The sequence below is a fragment of the Pyrus communis genome, chromosome 12 (assembly GCF_041283825.1).
Source record: "Pyrus communis isolate YQ-2024b chromosome 12, ASM4128382v1, whole genome shotgun sequence".
In the NCBI taxonomy this organism is placed as follows: domain Eukaryota; kingdom Viridiplantae; phylum Streptophyta; class Magnoliopsida; order Rosales; family Rosaceae; genus Pyrus; species Pyrus communis.
Genome location: NC_142576.1, coordinates 876,969 through 899,067, shown reverse-complemented (window position 1 = coordinate 899,067; position 22,099 = coordinate 876,969). Strand labels below are relative to the sequence as shown.

Below are 22,099 nucleotides of genomic sequence, written 5' to 3'. Positions count from 1 at the left end.
TATGAACAAGTAGAGGCCAAAACATTTGCACCTATTAATTAGAAATATGGGCAAAAATTAAAGATTTTTACCAACGTCAAGTAGAGGCCAATACATTTGGATCTACATAACTATGAACAAATAATTAGCCACTTCAATCAACGCTAGGTTTTGAAAAGGATTTTTATCTTATTGTTGCCCAGACTCTTTCATCTGATCCCACCATAAACGCAAATCACCATCTAAACAAGGAGCAACCATCTTCACCATCTTCCTTTCCAAAATTGGTTGTCTTGAAAATTTTCCTTGTTCTGATGTGTTATTCACATTTAGATATTGCAACTTCTACATACTTTTACAGGAGTACCATTCACATCCACACATCGTAAGACCAAAGCCATCTGTGCGCGGCCAAAATCAGTTCATCATAGGTTGAGAACTGATTACCTTTATAACGGTCATGCAGTGCATTTCTAATCTTTTATTTCTACCATTTTGCAGTGTATTTCTTCTCACTTGGCTTGAATCCCTTGTGACTCAGTCCATCACCCAACCATAGCCTACCAGATGCTAGAACTAAATTATGTCTTCAAACAAAAAGTAACTTCGTACATGCCATTGGTTTAGAGACCAATATCATAATTCCAAAGTACTGAGCGCAAGCCGAAATATTATTCCCCCTTGACTCTCAACATTTTCTCACAAAATTTTCAGATTTTGCGATTCGTTTGTCATATCCTACAGCGGGACTACTTTTAGCGACAAATTAATAAATTCAAGGGAGGATATAATTTGATAGAGATCTCAACTGCGACTAAGTATAGTCCTCACCCTAAACTTCCACCAAAGGGACTATAGCAACGACGTCGCGAGGAATAGTAGTCGGAAAAATTCTTCTGCTACAAACTCATACCCTCTCCGATCGAGGGGCGCAAAAAGAATAAAACCATGATCGCCAACATTTGCCATGGTCAATTGAGCGATTCCAGTGGCTGGAGTTGATGAGGTAATGAAAAACGAGTGGCATAAAATTTGTTGAGAGATCACGTATGAAATTACAAAATGTAGCTTACAAAAAAGGGCAAGCCGAAGCGCATCGCTCTCGTTCCATACAAGATCCTTGATCGTACCCAATTAACAATTACTTTGAACTTGTAACAACCCAGCAAACGAAAATTGGGTAAATTGGCCTCTATGGTTTTGATATCTCAGTATATCCGCGGTTCTGTGATCGAAAGGTGCCATGAAAACTTCTGCAGGCACCCCAAACATATGGATTGTCTATACCTCTCCACTCTTGAAGTAGCAGAAAACAAAACAAAACATCGGCTTTGGAAAGAAACGATTTTTCAGCCACTTGCCGTGTCCTCGCCATCTTCACTATCATCGCTGCATTTTTCCAGACGTAACAAGCATTTCAAACCAATGATAAAAACCAGAGCAGGGAAACGATAATGGTAAACTAACATGTCTTTTGTTATATATCAAGCACTGGTAAAATCCATCACCGTATATTATTTTCTTTTGTATCTATATATACCTATTTTCAGGAAGCTTCGATATTCTTCTGGCATCCAAGCCTGTGATGAATTTTTGTGCAGCTTGAATATTTTCAGGACCTGGAAAATGTGAAACCGAAGCGCTCTTACAGCTGAAATCTTCTTGCAGAAACACTGTAACAATAGCAGTAAAACAGTACACGTTGAGAAGAAAAAAGTACCCTTTGACAATTGGAAAGCATGCAGAGCACATCTTTCCGCTGCAAGTCTCACGGGAGTACTTCCATCTTTCAAGCATTCAGCAAGAGCCGGTCCAATAATATTGATATGAGCCAAAATAACTGAAGCATTTTCCTGTAATACAAATTGTGCACAAAGTCCTTAATTATATGCACGGTTCCTTAATGCAATTCCAAAAGCACAAAGCACATACCTTGGAACCTCGTTTTATAGCAGATAATGCCTTTCTTCTAACTTCACTAGAATCATCACGCAAAGCTGACACTAAGGACGATATTATTTCCGAATGGAGTGATTTATTAGAAGGATCACTTCGGAGCTTGTGAATCAGAAGTCTCCCAAATGCCTTGGTCGAAGTTTCACGCAGGGGGAACTGTTTGAAGAAAAGAATGTCACTACTTTGTACAGCATAAATTAATTAAAAAAAATTTAAAAATATGCAACTATGAGGATTAAATACCTTCTCATCAATCAAGGCGTCTTTAAGCCAGTCCAAGATAGACGGAAACTCTGGAGACAAACAAATAGTGGAAGGGTTGTGCCTGAGCATGGATGATATTGTGAGTACGGAGCCATGCCTGGCAGACAAGCTAAGAGATGATGGCAAATCAGAGAGTTCCTGAAGCAGCTCCGTCAGTTGATCATCTTCTAGGTACTGAAAATTATTAGAGAATAGTTAGATCAACAATAAAGAAAACCATTTATAAAAAAAAAAAAGAGCAGATACAGAATCTTGAATTTCATGATTAAGTGAAAAATACTTCTAGAATCCGCAATTGCTAATCCAGAATTATCCGCGACATACCTGGGATGTGATGCCCAAAATGCTTGCAGCAGATATCCGAACCTGGTCATCATCATGATGAATCAAATCCTTCAGGTGCGAGTAGAGACGAGTTCTAACAGCACTGCTCACACTTTTTCCAGCATGCTTTAGGACACCTTCGAGAGCAGACAAACATGCCTCCCGAACCCCACTATCCGGAGCCTGACAGTGAAAGGAGAAAGATTTGTTCAATCGGGTTTTGAAATTTAAGTGCATGAAAGATCCTAACTAACAATTAAATTTAAGTGCACGAAGAAGATCCTAACTAACAATTACCTGCAAACTGGAAAGGAGGTCTCCAACTAAAGGGTCAACCCGGGTACTGAGAGCACTAAGCTTTCCGAGTGCAAGGGCAGCACTTGAACGAACGATTCTGCACTTGAAAAGTATCTAATAAGCAGAATATATGGAAGAAACAAGCTGAACTACTAGTGCCACAACTATGGAATTATATGAAAATTTAAAACATAAGCGGTTGAATTGAAATCGATTATAGCAATTTTCACACCAGGGACATTAGGATATCACTACTAAGACAAGCACCATTTAAAGGACAAAATAACTACAAATTGAGGACCCGTGAACCAAAAAGCATACATTAGCAAAACACTACTAGAAGATTGTACTATAAGCCAACCTTGTGCTATCCTGTAGACACTTTACAAATGTTGTTTGAAGCTGAGGAAGAAAAGGTTTCAATGCCATTCCACCCTTTCTTATCATGATTGTCAAGGTGGACAAAATCGCACTCTTCACCTGCCAAGGGAACCGATCACCTATTATCCGGATAAGAGGCCTGCAATTACAATCCAATAATAGCCAGTCAGATTTTTGGAAAAACAGAGACATGAGGAACTGGGGTTTTATGTAAAGTTAGCATCCAGCATATATCAGGTTCAGTTACAGAACAATAGTGGCCTGGGTCATGAAAACCAATGAATGTTTTACTTTAGTACATGCAATATGAATCTACACTAATAAACACTAAGGGAAGGGGGATATGAAAGCCAAACAATGTTAATTGGACAGAACTGAATTCAATATACGAAGCTTGTAATACCATAAAGACCATGAAAATTTTCAAGAGTTCGCCTCACACAGACTATTTCCTCAGTATTCTTTCATACAAAGAAAAAGTACAATGAGTTTGATTACTGAGGATCCCAATGATTAGACAAAGAGAAAAACTATAAATATAAGCGGATGTTTCATTACTACAGCCTCTACAAAACTTGAGTAATACGCAAACAAATTCATTACATTAATCAAGACATCAATCCAATGCCAAGTTTTTAAGTAAAAGGCAACATGACTTTCACAATGATATCAATGAGGTCAAAAATGAGACATCAAATTTAGGAAACAAAGTTCATCTACCATTCTTTAATGATACATACCCTGTAATTGGGATGACAAACTCTTTCAGTGCCTGTTCGCTAGTCACTTCGATAAGTTCACCGAGACCTAGAGCCGCTTGCTCTCTTAGTTCAGCAGATCCACTTGTCAAACCCTAAAGGCAGAACAGGTTATAGTTTAAAATCTAATGCCCAAAAAGCAATGGGAGCGCGTATTGGACAACACACTAGCTATAATGATGTAAAAGCTTCTTTTTCTTTTGAGGCACAATAGATACACAACTTTATTAGAACAAAAGAAGACAAGACAAGCAAAGCAGAAGAGAAGTCCATAAAACAACAGACAAGGGACCAAAACCCATGAAGCAGTTTCTAAAAGGATTCTTTCTTTTTCTTATGAACTTAAACATAGGAATGAGTGCATTTCCAAACCACTACACGCTAGCCATAATGATGCACTATTGGTCGTTAACTAAAAGAATGAACAAACGTACAACAAGAGAAAAATATACTGCCTTTCATTTGAATTGAGCATCCAGGAAAATAATAGCTAGCATACTTGGATAAATATTGGAAGCAACGGTTGAAGTGCTTTTGGTAAACAAAACCCAGGAATGAGAATTGGTCCTCCCTGCAAGGTCACAAACATAACATGTTCCAGTTAATAGGCCATTCACCGGAAGCATCTAGAATACACAACATACGGAAGTTATTTTGAGCAAAAGCAGCTGCAATACTTAACAATCTAAACTATTGCCCACCTTCTTCTTTCTACGCTCCTTATCCCGGGATGTAGATACAGCATCTCGTACTAATTTAATATAAGAAGGAAGTACCTCCTTGGGAACTGAACTTACAACTCTTGACAAAGCTTCCCAAGAAGCCTGTTGAACAAAAGGTAACATATAATGTTATGTACTTGGAGTCAATAACAGAACCTGAAAGATTTGTAGTACATACCGCCACAGTAGCTGAATCTGAATCACTAAGCAAAACAATCAGGGCAGATATCACGTTTGGAGCTTCATCAACCAAATATAATTTACTGCTTTTGAAGAAATAGCCAATAAGATACGAAGAACTTCTTCTAATTGAAGCCTGAAACCATGAATACAATAGAGTGAGGGGGATATAAAGTTATAAACAGGACCAAAGCATTCAATTACATTGTTAGTAAAACAACTTAATACCTGACTATCACTGACAGCTCGAACAAGCTCAGATAAAAGAGATTCAACACCTTCCTCATCTATGACTAAGACCACAGTCTCAGCAGCCTCCTTTGCCAACTTTTGAACTTCCTAGAATTTTGAAAAGAACAATGTTTCAAATTCAACCTGATTGTTTAAACATCCAGACAGTGATTGCAAAAAAAAAAAAAAAAAAAAAAAAAAAAAAAAAAAAAAAAAAAAAACAGAAAAGAAATATGTTCTTAAACAAGCCAGAAGATTGCAAATTGCAACAGCATACCTTCTCATCAGCACTCATTGCAGAAAGTAAAGCAGGAAGAACGGTACCAAGATGAGAGTTAAGACCAGGTCCAGCCACCTCAGCTACCGCTCCAAGAGCATGTGCGTTAAACGCACTGGATATGTCAAAAATTTCAGTCAACAAGAAGCACCGACAAGGACATTATTATATTAAAGATCAATGAAGAAATATACACAGCAATTTTGAGAAAAAAAAAAATACATACGTAAGTGGCAGGTGGACCAGCTTGGGTAAGATGTGGGGCAAAACAGCAGAAATCCTGACACTAAAACAAAAATGCAGCAACTTAGCACAGGAAAAGTAGGAGTAAGAGAGGGCGAATGAGAGGCATAAAATGTATGTGGGTATTTCACCTTAAGATTTGTTTGAGGCCATCAAGAGCAGTTTCAGAAGTTTGATCATCCTCCAAAGCATGCAAAAGAGTGGGAACAATTTCATCGATTGCTTGCATTCCAGCACTCTACATTGTGACTCATATTATAACGTTTTACAGAGATGACCACCTTAAGATTAAATATATTAAAATAGACAACGAACCTTGTAGAGAGTGTTGAATGCTAACCCAGCAGCCTCACGAACTTCAGGCATGCTGTTAACAATTAAAATGTAAGGCCATATTTTGAAGGAAACAAAAAGAATTCAAGATAAAGGTTTGGAAATTCATAAATTTCATAAAGGAGAAAACAAAACCTATCCGAAAGAGCAGTTCGAATGGTCGGTATGAGTTCATCCATGAAACTCAACAACTGATTTTTGCCAGCACTTGCCATTACTTCACTCAGACCAATGCATACTCCCTGATATCACAAATGCATTAGAAATGTATTAGCATAGTAATCAGTGGTGCACTGGCTGAGCAATAACCCAAATGATGCTTTAGTATTTATGTGCTTTAGACAACCACAAAAAGACAACCATGCTCAATTCCAAAACAGACCACTTTTTAGCGACGAGACCAAATGATAATATGAGAGTGCTTAGTAAATAACATGCAGTGTCATAATAAGCAAAATAAATAGAACTCTCACTTGTCTTCTGCCAACATCAGAATCCTTTAATCCTTGGGATAAAATTGGGATGATCCATGGAAGTACTCTTTCACCAAGTTTCCTAACAAGCTCACCCAGTGATCGCCCAGCAACCTGCCGCCTTTCAGAGGACGATGAAGCAAGAGAGGCAATTAGAGTATTCATTAAAACTGGCATTATTTCCTTTAGAGTCTTCGGAGTATTTGCCACAATAGTTTTCCACACATGCAGCGCAGCCTGAAATAAGTTAAATTTTGACTTAGAAGTTAAGTATGCTCCGAAAATAAAACAAAAGATTGAACTTGTGCCAAATAAATACTCTCCCTACCTGACGAACTGATAAGCTGACATCTGTTCGAACCATATATAATGCAGCAAGCACTTCATCCCGCTTTTCCCTTCCCAGAACCTCAATGATAGCCCGACCCTGTGCTTCAGTGCTAGCACCTTCATCATCACTGCCACCCTCAAGTAAAGCTTTCCCAGAAGTTCCAGCAACCTGTATTTGCAGAGATTATCTCAACAACCCAAGACTTAGAAACTCCCAACAAAAAAAAAAAAAAAAAAAAAAAAAAAAAAAAAAAAAAGGGAAACAGCGTGAAGACTTAATTACCTTAAATAAGAGATCACCCAATAATTCCACAGAGCTTTGCCGAATCCGCCAACTATCGTTAAATATACCATCTTCAACAACAGGAAGGAGCAAAGGTAAAGACCTGGAAGTAAAAGGAAAACAGCAAAAACAAAATGAAAACCCATCGGATGGAAACCATTATGAAAACATTATATATGTCTGGTTAGCATCCCATAATATGAAACATCCCACTCAAGTATGAGTAGCCCAGCCCAGAATGCAATATGAACGACCACTTATAATCCAATTATTCCCAAAATGGTAAGATATTCAAAGTCACACAACATTCCACCTGGAAATATACATAATTAAGTTGAGCACAAAATTGGTATTTCGGAAAGAGCAAAGTAGCCTTAAGTGGTAAAACCCATGGCACTGTCCAAGAACCACAAGATTGAACCCCACCTTCACCAGGATTAGGGGTTCACTGGACTAGAGAGAGCTACCTCCCGTCTTGTAGCATATAGGTCCAATGGACCACGTTTACCTTGTTATTCAATAAATTTTCTACACTAGAACAAATATCCAAGACGCTCCAACAAACAATTCATTCGAGAGACATCACAATGATCAACCAGCGCAGTGCTTACGTTGTTGCGTAATGCTCAACCAGAATATGCCCTGCACCTAGAGCTGCCTCACGTACAGACTCATTTTCATCAGCAAGACCTGTAAGGGTATAAGCTCCCATTAAGTTTAAATAGTGCACCAAAGTCCTATAGTGATACATGATACCATATTTTACAGACTGCCATCCACAAACTGTACTTACCATCTAAAATAGCAGGCAGCACCTGCTGTAAATAGTTCTGGAATTGGACGCCCAATGACCTTGGTAAATACTACAACCAATTTCCAAACAAAGGCAACCATTAATCAGAGCAGGTAAAACAAATACATGCAGTAGTGGTTAAAATGTTTAAAACATACTGTCTTCACCTTAAATAATGTTAAATATCCATCACGGACAGATGCTTTTTGATGAGAACAGTTTCGGATAATATCAGGAAGTGCAAGCTCAAAGTACTCAGTTCCAAGTGCAGCTAATACCTGGATTGGATCAACTGTCTCTTAGCAAAGCAAGGAAATAATTATAGCAGGTATATAGGGAAAGAATAAATACATGTCTGCATAAAGAAACATCATTGTCATATGCCCATCATATTGACACTATGGATTACATGTTTTCCATCTTACACATGTATATATATACTCTTATGGATTACATTACTCTTATGGATTACATGTTTTCCATCTTATACATGTATATATATACTCTTTCCCTGACCTGTTTTTATAATTTCAGTTTCAATAAGGATATTTCACTAAATACCTTGAAAGTAAAATGGGTCGAGAATCATTTAATTAACCAATAAAAAAAAAGGGTGTGCTATCCACACACCCATTTTTACTTCTCACACACCCTCATTAATTTCTGTCCGTTGATCTTCTTCAATTCATCCAATCTGACAGCCGGAAACTTAAGAGGTGTGGGAGAAGTAACAAGAGGTGTGTGGATATCACACCCAGCATACGATGGATGAAATAAATGGCCTAAAAAGTTATGACATTATTATTCACAGCATAAATAATTGGCTTGTAATTATTAACATTATCAATGAAAGCTGATCTAAACTTAGTGGGAATGGAGTGAAAGGAAATCAACGTATATTTAAGTTACCAAGTAATGCAAAAGAAAACTCTTTTTCAATATACAAAAAGATACATTTAAGTTACCAGATATGCATATGACCATGTTCCCAGCTTTTCAAGTATGCCATTCAATTTCCATTTACAAATTAACAATTAATATGAGATGCAATAGAAGTTTTAAAGTGCTCAGACAAAAAAAATAAATAAATAATTTCTCATTTTAAAGAGTATAACTGACCTCGCTCAACCCTTGAGCTGCTCCAGAGCGCTCAACATTACTATTATCAGATTTAAGTGTATCAAACAACCATGGAACGAGATCCGGGAAATGATCTTCGCCCATTCCCCTTATAAGGGATCCAAGGGCCCTTGCTGCAACTGACCGAACTTCTGGAATTGGATCCACAAGTACCTAGTTTTGGGGCATACAAGTACTTAGAAAACAGTTCTATAGAAGAGTCAAACATACCACTCTTAAAAAATGGTACCTTTTTCACTTCAGGAAGAAGTAAACCAATATATGGAATCATATCCTTAGGTTCTGTAACTAATGAACACATATTGCCAACTATTTGTGCTGCTTTCTTTTTAGTTTCAGCACTCCTTTCCCGTAGCCCTCTATGTACTATTGGCACCAACAGTGCAAGTGAGGGAGCATCAATTGTATTAATAAAAGTGGTCTGCAAAGAATCCAAAACATTCAAATAAATAAATGAGGGAAACAAACTTATAATAAAATAGCTGAGTCCACCATTCAAATCCTTACCTGTAAGAGAATATCAAGAGAGTACTTTGTATGGTCATTTGGATCTGAAAGACCCAGTAGAAGAGTAGGAACAAGGGAAGCTATTTCAGGATTCTTTATTACACTCCCAACCTAGGAATAGAACAAAAACAAAAAATATTAACAATGATTATAAGATATAAATAGGTAACTCATTGCAATGTTTAAAAAACCTGTTGAAGTGCCGTTTGTCCCGCTGACTGGACTTTAGGATGTGTATCTGTTAAAACCTGCAAGTGCAAAAAAGCATAAGACAACAATATGCATATTTTAAAAGTGCTACATAAACTCATGTCCAAGACTCCTTGTAAAGACAAACCTCAGTCAATTTTGGAACAATCTTAGGGAGACATTGAGACAGTTGTTGAGGAGCACAATAGGCCATAGCACCAAGCAGTTGGACACTACTTTGCTTTGTTCGCCAAGCTTTATCTTCTAGACCCTATCAAAATAATGTATTTATACATCATTGTCAGAGACTAAAATGACAAACTTGATGATTAAGGAACTTCCAAACAAGTTTATAAATAAATGGGTAAGGTATAAGTTAACTACCTTCAAAAGAGATGGAAGAACCAGTTTAACTCCTTGAGCACTAAGTTGAGACATCATTGCACGAGCCGCACACTCGGCACCTTCACGAACTGCAACAACTTGATCAGAGAATGAAACCAACAGTAGTGGCAACATTTTAATTACATACCTGCATCAAAAAGATGATAGGACAGTTAGAGTGAGAGTTCAGGTGAAAATTAAGTCCATATAGAGAATTTCTGTGTACATAACCGATCACTTACGGCTCAAATAGTCTTCCGAGTGATTCACAGAGACACTCAAATCCGAGTAAAGCACCTTCACGACATTTTGCTGAATTCCTGGAATGGAAAGGAAATACAAAAATGAATAGCTGCATCCCCAAAATGGAATAAAATAGCAACAATAAAATGCATAAGAAACAGAAGCGTTGAGTGATCAAGTGATCTTGCAACAATAAATTACTCGAGTCGCAAGACCCTTCTACTCTAGAAGTTGCAACATAGGATTCATAAGATTCATAACCAATGAGAAGAGGAAAGAAAACTCCACAACCTCAGAATCAACAATTATTTGTCCCCACAGAATATACTAGCTTAAGTGTAGTCCAACAACACAATGATCAATCATTCATGACTAATCAGTCCTGACCTGTATTTTCTGGAATTCTTGTGTTTAGAAACATAATAAATCTCACAAAATATAATTGCCAACAACATATACAGAAATTCCGGTCAACTTCTTAAACCGGGTTAGAAATCCAACCTATCTACAAGTCCTTCTTGTAGTTGAGCTACAATCCCATATTTCTTCAAGCAAGAAATACCAAATCCCTTGACCACTCCAGCAAGCCCGAAAGCAGCTCCACGGCGTTCCCCATATTTGTCACTCTTCATCAGTTTATCCAAAAGCCTCGAGACAAGAGCTGGTCCATCATCCTTGTACAGAGAAAAGAATAGGATTAGCTTTCCTCTTAACGTCAATATTGTATCTATCAACATAAACAATGTCATCAAGACAATTTCTTGATGGGAAAAAACAAAACTTGATCAAAGAGGAAAACTATTGTAGCTACACTTGAGACTTGTGACGTGTCATACTTGCTTTGATTGCATTAGTGGAGACAAGCATGCAGATACAGCCCGTTGAACAGCTTCTGATGGAGTGTTTAGCACATCCAACAACTTCTCGACAACAACATGAACTTTTGGATCATCCTGTTCCAGAGTACAGACAAACGCTAAACTTGAATTCCACAAAGCTATTGCTATCTCACTAAAGAAAAAGGAAGGGAGGAGATGAAATTTAAAAAGCAAACAGTAATAACAGCACCTTTGCCAAATGTTTTGCCAACGCTCCAGTGAAAATAACAACCCCCTCACGTACCAAATCATATTTCTCTTCATCTGATGCCTAAAGTTAAATTGTTATGTCAGATAAATTATGAGGTTCATGCAGTAGCTTGGCATGGAAACAACAGTTCCAGCCGTTTAACACAAAAACAGACATGACCTGAATTAAAAGCTCCAATAATTTTCCAACCATCACTAGTTATGAAGGGAGAAAAACCTTTTTGTTCAAGTAGTTCTCAAAGATGGGAAATAGCAAGGAAACATTATCCCTGCCATGCTTATCAATAATCATAATACCAGCATTGATCATTCTTCCCCTAACATCGGCATTAGGATCAGCCTGCATATTGAGAAACATTGACAAAGTGGTTAAGTTAACACTTCTCCTTTCTGACAAGGACTATACAATATCTCTTTCCAATTGAATGCACACTTCATGCTTTCGAAACAAAGGGGATGTAAATCTTACCAGTGCTCTTGAAATAAGAAATGTCATAACAACAGGAAGGTCTTTTGTTCTGAGTACATCAGCAGAAGAATGTAATGCCAAGGCTACACCTTGTCGACCCAGCCAACCAGCATCAACATTCTCCTCAGTCAAACCAGCATCACGGATATACAGAGAAAATAAAGTAGAAAGAGACTCCTGCATAACAGTAATTATTGTAACATTACTACTTGTGAGACGGGTATAACAAGGTCAATGCAGGTTTGATAGTTAAAAGTCAGACAAACCTGTATAGAATCGGGACATTCATCCAAAGCAGCAGCTAATGCCTCAGCAGCAGCAAAACGGACATTATAATTGATATGCGAAAGTGCTTTGAAAAGGCCTGAATAGTCTGTCCCAAAGTCATGCCCATACCGATCCCATAAATCCTCTGCTGCTTCTGCAACGGACTGAAACAAAAGCATAAAGAAAACACATGAGACTAGAAACATATTTGCATGGCAACAGAATATATTACATTAGCAACGGACAAAAGTTTGTAACTGTAAACTAAGTCTAAAATACAGATAAATCTCCATCTTAAACCATAAGATGGGACCCTTATCCATTAGTCAAAGTATACACACTACACTTCAGAAAAATAATTGGTACACCAAACCTTTTCTGGGTCATGTAAGGCAATCCAAATGCCTGTAGCGACTTCAACATTCTGAGGAAGAGACCGACTGGTAACAGCTGGAATACATTTGACAGCACTAAGGCAGGCCATTCTAACATGAACATCTTTCGCATAAACACCGTACAGAGCCTGAAGAGATGCATAATTAAGGATGAGTATCATCAACGCACAAAAAAGAAAAAAATTAAAACATAGAAATAACATACTGCTGCCACTTCATCTGGTTGCACGCCCAAACACAACTCGTTCAACGCAGGTCCAACAGAGGCTTGATAAGCTGGAACAACACCAAGTACATGATAAAGAACCTGCAAAAAGAAGAAGCCAGTTCGAGAAAAACAACAAATAAGGATACTATGGAAATATTGGAAAAGGAAAATTTGTGCTGAAGGAGAATTCAGTAACTGAAATCATTCGAAGCCTTGGAAGAGGTAACAAGGGGTCCATGTGCAGATACAGAATCTGAAGAACATCATTGTGAAGTCCTGTCTTCTTAGAGCATAACAGAATTCGCTCCATTATCTGATACATAAACATCAAAAGGGATAAGCCAGAGAGAAGCACAGCACAGTTGAATCAGTTAAATAGGAAAGCAGGAAAACTTACAGGGAACACAAAGGTAAAAGAATCTACAGGAAGAGGTCCCGTTTTGCAAGATACAGAAAGGCCATTAATTATTCGCTCAAATAGACTCAAAGATGGTCTTTCATTGGCTTCCCCTTCACCAACTGATGGAATCATGTCCAATACAAGACGAACTTCTTCAGTCACAACTAAGCGCAAAGCTGTAGCAATGTCAAGGGCCCAATTACAAAGAGGTGGAGCAGTGCATCTAGAGAGTTTCACCACAGTTTCATATGCCACGTCACTGACTATAGGTGACCTTAGCAATGGATCAACATAGTTAACCTGATATTAGATAAAAGGTCAAAAACCTATTAACACACTATATTACAAACAAATTTTGGTCTGAAATATGTTGACAAAGTTCATAACAAATGGCAAATGAAATAAAGGGATATAGGCAATAGAAAAAGAGACGGAGGCAGAAATAAATCATCAAATTCCTGATTTTATAAAATGTTTCATTTTGACAATATTGAGGAAGGCCAAAGATCATACACCACTGAGATGGAGGCAAATCAGCAAGCCCAATTATATTCTTTAAAAATAGTAACAAAAGGACTTTTCCCCTATGACTAACTATAACTCAAAAACATGAGTATTGTATATAACTTCTCCCATTCATTATGACATACAGAAACTATACATAATGCAAGTAGTAACATTGACAGCAAACTTGCTTTTGAATGTCACTGAAAAATAAATCACAGCAACCGAGTGACTAGTGATACAAATTTAAGCAAGTTTAGGAACATTTAACAGTATACAGTGTCTAAACCTCATTGGTGAAAAAATATGATCAAAAGTTTTTGTTTGTGAATTAAAAGATTTGAAAATAGCAGAATCAACAAATTCTACCTCTAAAAAGTGGAAGAGGACAACCCAGAAATGAAAAGAAAAAAATACTCAGACCAAATATTTCAATGAACTACTTAAAAACTAACAGAGATTTAAAATATTCTGGCTCTTAGAAGCATACCAAGGAAGGAAGTTGACTGTGTGCGAAAATAGGATTAGCAATTGCCATTTCCCCAAGAGCTGTAAGTATGGAAGACAAATTTTTCTGTATATCTCGGACCTTCTCGCGTATGGATGCCTCCTCCCTAAGTTGCACCTCACGTGCTTCCTCCTTTGCAGTCTTTCCTTTATCTGGCAAATAAAAATATTGTAATGCTACTGAATAAATAAATAGAGTAAAAACAGAAAATTTCCAGTGAAAAAACAGATGCAACAATAATTCACCAGGTTTCTTTGCAGACTTCCCAGTTTCCCTTTTACCCACAGAACTATTGGTTTGCTCAACTTTCGCAGCATGATTAGAACCACCATGGTCCTGTCAATAAATACAAATGTGACACCATAAGAATTAAGAATTACTTTCGAAAAAAAGGAAACCTAAATGAATAAATAAAAGAAACTGTTTGGTACCGTGTCATCTAGGTCCTCATACATCCGAAAACGACCCTTTGCTTGTTTCATGTTCTTAGCAGCAACAGACTCCGCAATGTAGACACCTTGCTCACTGGAAAGCAAGCCTTCAGGGGTATGAAAAATCTGAAACATTACAAGTGGAAACAAATTTGAAATAAACTACAAAACAAAGTAAATTGACAAAGTTTTAATAAATTACAAAGCGTAACACAGTAAATGTGTATAAAAGTTGGTGAAAGTACTAACTTAAAAGAAGATGGAGAATAAGAAACCAAAAAAAACTCTTAACAAGGAGACCATAAAACGGAGCACAGTTATCAGGCAAGATCAATAACTAAGTTACTGACATTTTACCAAAAACCAATATCTGCATAATTGCCCACCATATTATGCAAAACAAAACCTAATAGCAAATACAAATACAAATAGTACAACCCTATCTTTGCAAACATCTACAACAAACAAGATATCTAGAACAGATGAGAACATGAAGGCTCCAAAAAAATAAAGGTTCCACTAGTGTTGTTTGATTCATTTTCACTAGTCAAGTTAGTTTAGCTTCAATGATCACGACATAATACTAGGAAGGGAATAGAGGAGTGGTTTTGTGGCTTAACAGTTAAAACTTGGTGAATCCCATTGGTAAGTTAAAACAATATCTGAGTTTAGGTATCTGACCCAAAAAAAATTGAAGGATGAAATTCGGTACGGGTGAATTGACGCGAGTCATACCATGACTAAAGTGGAACTTTTATATTTTCAATATGCACACTCACGTGTGGATGGACAGAGCCCAACTCATAAGAAGATCTCTCCTAGTCGTAAGAAGAAGAAAAAAGCTGTATAATTTACTCATCAAGCATTGAAATTGAATAAACAAGAATTACAATACAAAACACATGAAACCATCTAAATTTTCAAAACGGATTATGTTTCTTATTAAATAAATAAACAACTTACTGAACCCAATGCACAACAAGAATTATATAACTGCTGGAATATCAAGATAAATGGCTGAAGAACTTACCCGAATATCATTTTCTGAAAGTGTGTCATGTGAAAAACGATATGGAAGATTTTTCAGGTGCTGCCAAAGAGAATGAGTTCAAGTAAGCATTCATTAACATGATCTTGGTGACTAAACACATAAACATCCATCAAAGCGGAGACATATATAAGCAATTGACCTTTTCGAACTCCGCATAGGTTTCTCCAGGTGCAATGGACATCAAACTGGATAACGACGAAACTGCTGCTCGCTGTTCAAATGGATTGGTGCTGGACAACAACATCGGCACCAGTAGGCCCTGCAGATGATAGCCACTAAGGGTTTAGTCACAAGCTTCAGTGCAAAAATACAACCTCATGATGTTGTGAATCAATAAAACATCTATCCATAATTAGCCAATGACCTAAACAAGACTAAGGATACTTCAGAAAAATCTAACACAACATTTTACAAAACAGACTTCTACAAGTTCTTGGATGACAGTCTTATTTAGGCTAAACACACCCTCAACTAGCCTCATTTTGTTAGTCTCATTTTGTTAAGTCTCATTTAGTTTGCTTGGTGTAGTGTGTCACAGTTTTAGGGTTATGTAGTTTAGTATGAAAGGAAGAAACCAACTTTTGGGAGTAAAGGAAGGCAGACAATGGACCGCATACAGGACGACACACTTACAGGTTGGCTCAAGACCATATCAAAATCCCAAACCATTTCAATTTACAGACAATTGTAAATTTAAAAGCATGTTTTATGTATAATTGTATATACATATATATGGTTCTTAAGACTTATAATGGTTGGCAACCTCACATCCATCCTATGAAAGGTAAAAGTACTCTAGCAGTCTACTGACCTCTGTACATGTTAAACAGAAGGTATTACAGTATTACCACGTATCAACAAACAATATTACATTTTAGCAAATAGTTTAAGTTCATGCGTCTTTGGAACACATTCTACTTGACTGCAGTTTGTATGGAGTTTTTATCAGGTAGTTCGACTCATAGATCAACATTCAACAATACAGGATGTATTTAAGTAAAAAAAAAATTTCTATCTCATGATTCCTAATGAACAAAGATTAAATCCATCAATTAAAATAGACAAAAAAAAAACTCCAAAAGAACTAGTTGGTTTACCTTGAACAAATTATCCACATCAGCCAAAATGTTGCTAATGATGTCAAAACCACATGCATGCATACATTTTTGTAGCCTCTGAAGACAGCAATAGAACCAAACCAATCAGCTCAAAAATGCTATTCTAATTTCACTATGCCACAATAGATGAAAATTAGCATAGGAAGGCACGCAACTCTATGAAGTATGAACAGATATCTTTTACCAGTAAAAGAGGAAAAGGAAACCTAACTGTCAAGAGGGAAAGGAAACCTAACTCTTAACTGTCATGACTTATTGTCAATAGGCAAAAACTTAATGAAAGCAGTTCCCAAATGAGTTTCAAGAATTTTATGAGACTTGCATGGAATGGAAGAGAAGTAATCTTCAAGTACTTGGATTTCTTAATGGTCATGTTTTCAGCAGGAATGTTGGTTGACATGTACCTCAACATCCAAGACCTACTTCCTTCTTAAATTTGTTACTGTCTTTTTATTTTAAGGTTTTTTATTTTTGAAAAAAAAAAAGAAGAAGAAGAAACAATTGTCTAATTATTGGGTCAAGAATATATTATACGAGATAGCCCTGCATTCAGATTAGAAACGAGAAACAGAAAAATCTGCAAAACCAAGCAACATAATGAAAAACATTTTTTTTTCAAAATAACAAAAGATCAACAGAAAGATTTACCTTCCAAACTGCATCTCTCTTTGCAGTTCCGACCAAATATGGATGATGAGCGCAGAACAAAACTCGTGTCACTGCACTTGGAGCTGCAGGGAGAGCTACTGATGATATGACAATTAAAGCCTTTACTGAAACCTCAACCGACGGAAGGAATGGTACTTGAGTGTCCAATGAATTATCTGTTTCACTACAATACATTGAAAATTATATCCCAGGGACCACATCAGAGAGGATATGAGAAACTATATTCAGAGATGGGTACTTAAATGTACAAGCCAATACACTCAAACCACTATGAACACTTGAATTGTCCTTATTAGTATATTTAAATACGATTGAAGGGAAGAACTAACAACACCAACTAAAGCTACAGAACCATAAGAAGAACAAATTGAACCTAACAATGATGGTTAACGTTCAAGAAGCTTATTCTACCAGCACGGGCACCAATGGGAAGAATTAGAAGGGAAAAGTGGTGTATATAAAAAAAGAGCTGTACCTTGACTTTGAAATATGAAGTTTCTCTGCAACTACAGACATGAAATTCGTGAATTCAACTAAAAGAGGTTCAGTCAATTGCGGAGCAGCAGAAACTATCCTTCTGGTTGTGTCATAAGTCATTCTTCGAACTTCCCAGCATGGGTGGCATATGAAAAAGATTATTAACTGCAACAGACCGATAATTACTCAATAACAAAACAAAATTCTTTACAAAGAAACCAAAGTAGTGTTGCTCTTGATTATTTACCTGTGAAAGTAATCCGACTGAAAAGCAGTCTCGTACCCTGAAAGTTGAAGGAAAAAAAGTGCCAAATAAAGATCATAACAAATTTTCAACATAGGAAACTAATGAGAATGTGAATTAATAATAACCTCCGCAGATGTTCCACCAGCATAATTTCAAGAAGATCAACACATGCCATGCAATCCTCAGTCGACAATTTTGAAGCCTGTTGCGCAAAACATACCCTATATCAGGAAATGAAAATAAAAAAGATAGTTTCTAAAAACCAATGAGCCTTTGAATAACTACCATGGATACTGGTACAAGTGAAGGCTCATTTTGAGATATCAAAGACCAGATCTTGTCCTTCACAACAATCTCCTCTGAGGGTAAACAGAGAAAAGTAAGGGAAAAGAGACGGAACAGGCATCATGTTGGAATGTATAAAAGATAAATTTAATAATTGGTAAATGACAAAAAAATAACCATACCTGCTTTGATGTCAACAGCAGCAATTTTCCCAACTAATAGTAAGGCATATATACCATCCAAACGCTGAGCCACTTTGGTAAAACCAGTTTTGACAAGTTGGATGAGAGGTTCCAGTAATGATGATATCTAGAGTAAGAAAATTAAAATGTCAGCAAGATGAAACAAATAGCTTGGCCAAGATCAAGTGAACCAAAGCACAGACAAATACAACTTAATCAACCAGCTAACCCGGAAAACAGCATCTGTATTTTTGCATATGGCTCGTAGACAACGAAGATGCCCTCTTCTTAGAGCTTCTTTCTCCTTAATACCAGAAGAGAAAAACGAGACTAAATTTGATTGAACAGCATCTGCAGATCTTGCTGCCCATGAACCCAGAGCTGTCAAAATTGCAAGTTTCACCTCCTCATTTCCTAGAAATAAGAACATTGGTCAGAAATAAACACCCAAAGCTTTGGCCACAAAGATTAAACATAAACAAAAATGAACAGGATACTCAATTCAAAAGCGAAGTGAAGATCTAAATCCAAAAAGGATAAACTAAACAAATTTAATACTAAGAAAAAAAAAGTAGGAGAAAATAGTTTTAAAGACAAAATAATATAAGACCACAAGCTCACTTCTCACCATCATCCTTATAACAAGATAGAAGGAAACTGCATAAGGTTTGTGACAGGCTGTTAAGGTGTTTCCCATCTGGAGCATTACACAGTTCTTGCACTGCATTGATCATGCCAATTCTCTGATATGGAAGTGTAAGTCTTCCCTCTGAGCCTGTTTAAATGGAAATGTGAATTAAAGATAACACAAGTAGACTTTAAAAACCAACTTAACCATAATGAAGAATATTTGAAGTCACTTAACAGTGTGCTCTAATGAGGAAATGTAAAGGAAAAATAGCGGGGACTTGGCTTTTCCCTAATTAGAAATTAATCTGACTGATTGTAGGCAGATACGGAATTACCTCCTAACCCCACTCTTTGTCCTAATTAGTGAGAGAGAAAAGAGAGAAGTGAAAGAAACTTCCACCAAATTAAAAAATAATAATAATCCTTCCTTACCCATACACCTACAGAAGAAAAAGAAGAAGCTAAAATGATACAATGATAAATTCATTAACAACGAGATGATGTTCCCTTCAGTTAATAATTTCTTTCTCAATCCATCCCTTCTTTATTACTACTTTCTCTCTGTTCCATTCATTTCAAAAACTTCCAAAGTAATAAAATAATCAGGAACCAACCTCCAATTACAGATTTGACAGCATTGAACATTGCTTCTAAAGTATCTGGATTACTTGACTTTTGGCTCAAACATCGTATAACTGCCAGTGCCACAACCCTTCTGCCTTCATCCGCAAGCCGAGCCTGTGGCAATATCACTAAAAGAATTTCGACAGCATACTTGCTTAAATCAAGGTTGACTGATTTCAACAGAATCCCAACCGACTCCAATACAATCTCAGGGTTGCGTTTCAGCATTTTAACAGCAGATGGAAGCACGATATTTTGAAAATCTTCGTGCAACATATGTTTAAAAAGTGGATGAAAAGCTTCACTAAGGCCCTTTGCTGGCTTTTCTCTTGCATTTAATATTGCCTTGAGATATATATCCAAAAACGTTGGCTGTAAAAAGCAAAGGATGAGTTAAAATCTTTGGCACATAAAGCCACATAATATGATCTTAAAGATAAATACAAATGGGGTTAGCCCCTCCAGTACATGATCATGAAATAACAAATCCCTCACCTTGCATTGTTCAAACAAAGATGATTTGCTTGAGGTACTTGAGTACTCTAATAACAACCAAATCAATTCAGAACCATCTTTGTATGGGATACGGGCATCCTTGAGTTCCTCTATATACATTTTGTAGATGTCCGGTGACTGAACAGGAAACCAAACAAAAATTGAGCAAATAATAATGTAAATTTATGGAAAGGACACTTATTCTTAAAGAGAAGGTTCATCCGGCTAAACCTGAGAAAATAAGTGACAAAATGTCTTCTTGCAAGCCCTTCGCTCACGGCAAGATCTTTGCATGACAAGATTGAGTAACAATGCCTGCACTATGGCAACTCTACACAATGCATTCTTTGAGACTGTGGCAAACTTACTCTTACTCAATAGAAGGCATGACCACTGGAGAAGTCTATCACAGCCAACATGTGATTGCAGCTTCGCTTGTTTTTCCATGACCTGAACAAGGGCTGCCGCGAAACTTTTCATAAAGGAAACCTCTTGTAAACCTTTTGTAATGATGTCATCAACAGCTTTCCTTGACCCACGATCATCGTAAATGTACAATGTTTGAAAGATTATATCTATCAACGGCAGTACAGACTCAGTACCAATTTCTGCAGAATTTCAAATGGCAAGTAACTTTAGAAATAGAATGTGCTTGGATGATCAGCTCATAACAAAACCCCAAAGGATTATGCATTAAACTCAGAAAGCCCACTCTAATCGCAGTACCATATTCTCTAGGTGCGCACCGCCCAGTATTGTTAAACATTATGTGCATAACTAGTCACACAAGAGATCAGTAAAAGAAAAGATGGGAGGAAAAGCAAATAAAAGTTTAATTTTTCAAAACCACAATTGACATAAAGAATAACACTTTAGTTCCATTTAGCATTTCTGTAAACTAATGTTAATACTTAAACCTTCTTCCGCTTCGTTATTCAAAATGAAATAACCACCTAATACATTATAACGTCCTCATTTTTCTAAGAAATTCAACAGCTTTGCTAGTTTTCCGCATCTGTTTCTAAGCTAACTCTGTAAAACAAAGACACAATCGCGGAAAAACACGTAAATTTCATCAAGAAACAAATTTAACAACACAAAAAGGTGCAAGCAAAGCCATTGCCGAACAAATGTACTCTTTATACCGATAATTAACAACATTACATTAGCTTCAACAGTTCATCAAAATCGAATTTACTACAAAATTTTACATACTAAAGTAATACGTAATATGTTAGACTTTATTGTTTTAATGTTCCATTTTCCTTCAATATATCCACACATTATATATATATACACACACAAATTTCATGAATTTAATGTATGCATGCTGGGACGTTGGCGCGAAGTTAAAAAATTTCAGAAACCCAACTGGAGTTGCAGTAAAATTGCAATCGGGGACCAAACTTATCACTAACCGGAGTTGCTGAGGACGGCGGGAATTTCATCACGGAAGATCCGAACCCGTTTCTTGGTGGAGTTGGTGGAGACCGACCCGGCGATGGAGAGGAGAGACTCGGTGGGACTCGCCATCGGAAAACGGGCGGGTAAATCGGAATGGAGGATCCGGTGGTGAATGCGGGTTCAGCGGTTTTGTTGCCACAGTTGGCGTTAGGGTTTTAGAGGCGTGTGATGAGAGAGTGCAACAGCTGATAATAGCAGCCTATGGGATGCTTATATTCTCGCTACTGTGTGCCTGCGATCGTCGTCACTGTCGGAGGGAATGAGAGAGGTTAATGGGCTTTTGGAGGTTTGGGCTTTGGA

General features: G+C 37.0%; 1 protein-coding gene across 2 annotated transcripts; it reads right to left on the bottom strand.

Annotated features, from left to right (window-relative positions):
• Positions 1-986: 986 nt before the first annotated feature.
• On the bottom strand, positions 987-21,993 carry ILA (putative protein kinase regulator ILITHYIA). 2 transcript variants are annotated; one of them, XM_068486081.2, is made up of 59 exons: positions 21,754-21,993; positions 20,567-20,943; positions 20,336-20,473; positions 19,831-20,212; positions 19,215-19,361; positions 18,816-19,000; positions 18,587-18,713; positions 18,405-18,478; positions 18,245-18,321; positions 18,120-18,156; positions 17,871-18,037; positions 17,375-17,558; positions 16,706-16,783; positions 15,748-15,867; positions 15,588-15,647; positions 14,558-14,683; positions 14,372-14,462; positions 14,109-14,278; positions 13,112-13,414; positions 12,911-13,027; positions 12,712-12,813; positions 12,485-12,634; positions 12,111-12,275; positions 11,845-12,021; positions 11,593-11,715; positions 11,356-11,436; positions 11,124-11,240; positions 10,789-10,961; positions 10,287-10,364; positions 10,045-10,192; positions 9,809-9,931; positions 9,663-9,719; positions 9,472-9,582; positions 9,194-9,385; positions 8,944-9,117; positions 7,992-8,102; positions 7,825-7,894; positions 7,643-7,721; positions 7,032-7,134; positions 6,747-6,917; positions 6,419-6,655; positions 6,081-6,187; positions 5,928-5,979; positions 5,744-5,850; positions 5,596-5,655; positions 5,370-5,484; positions 5,090-5,200; positions 4,860-4,997; positions 4,661-4,783; positions 4,459-4,530; positions 3,942-4,054; positions 3,182-3,340; positions 2,821-2,917; positions 2,524-2,706; positions 2,179-2,373; positions 1,912-2,091; positions 1,700-1,832; positions 1,520-1,598; positions 987-1,368 (listed from the first exon to the last, which is right to left on the bottom strand). In XM_068486081.2, exons 1-59 carry the CDS (start codon positions 21,866-21,868, stop codon positions 1,329-1,331), a joined length of 7,881 nt encoding a protein of 2,626 aa, XP_068342182.2. In that variant the 5' UTR covers positions 21,869-21,993; the 3' UTR covers positions 987-1,328. The 2 variants fall into 2 exon arrangements, with proteins under 2 accessions (XP_068342182.2, XP_068342183.2); XM_068486082.2 differs by lacking the exons at positions 11,124-11,240; positions 11,356-11,436.
• Between the last annotated feature and the right edge of the window lie 106 nt (positions 21,994-22,099).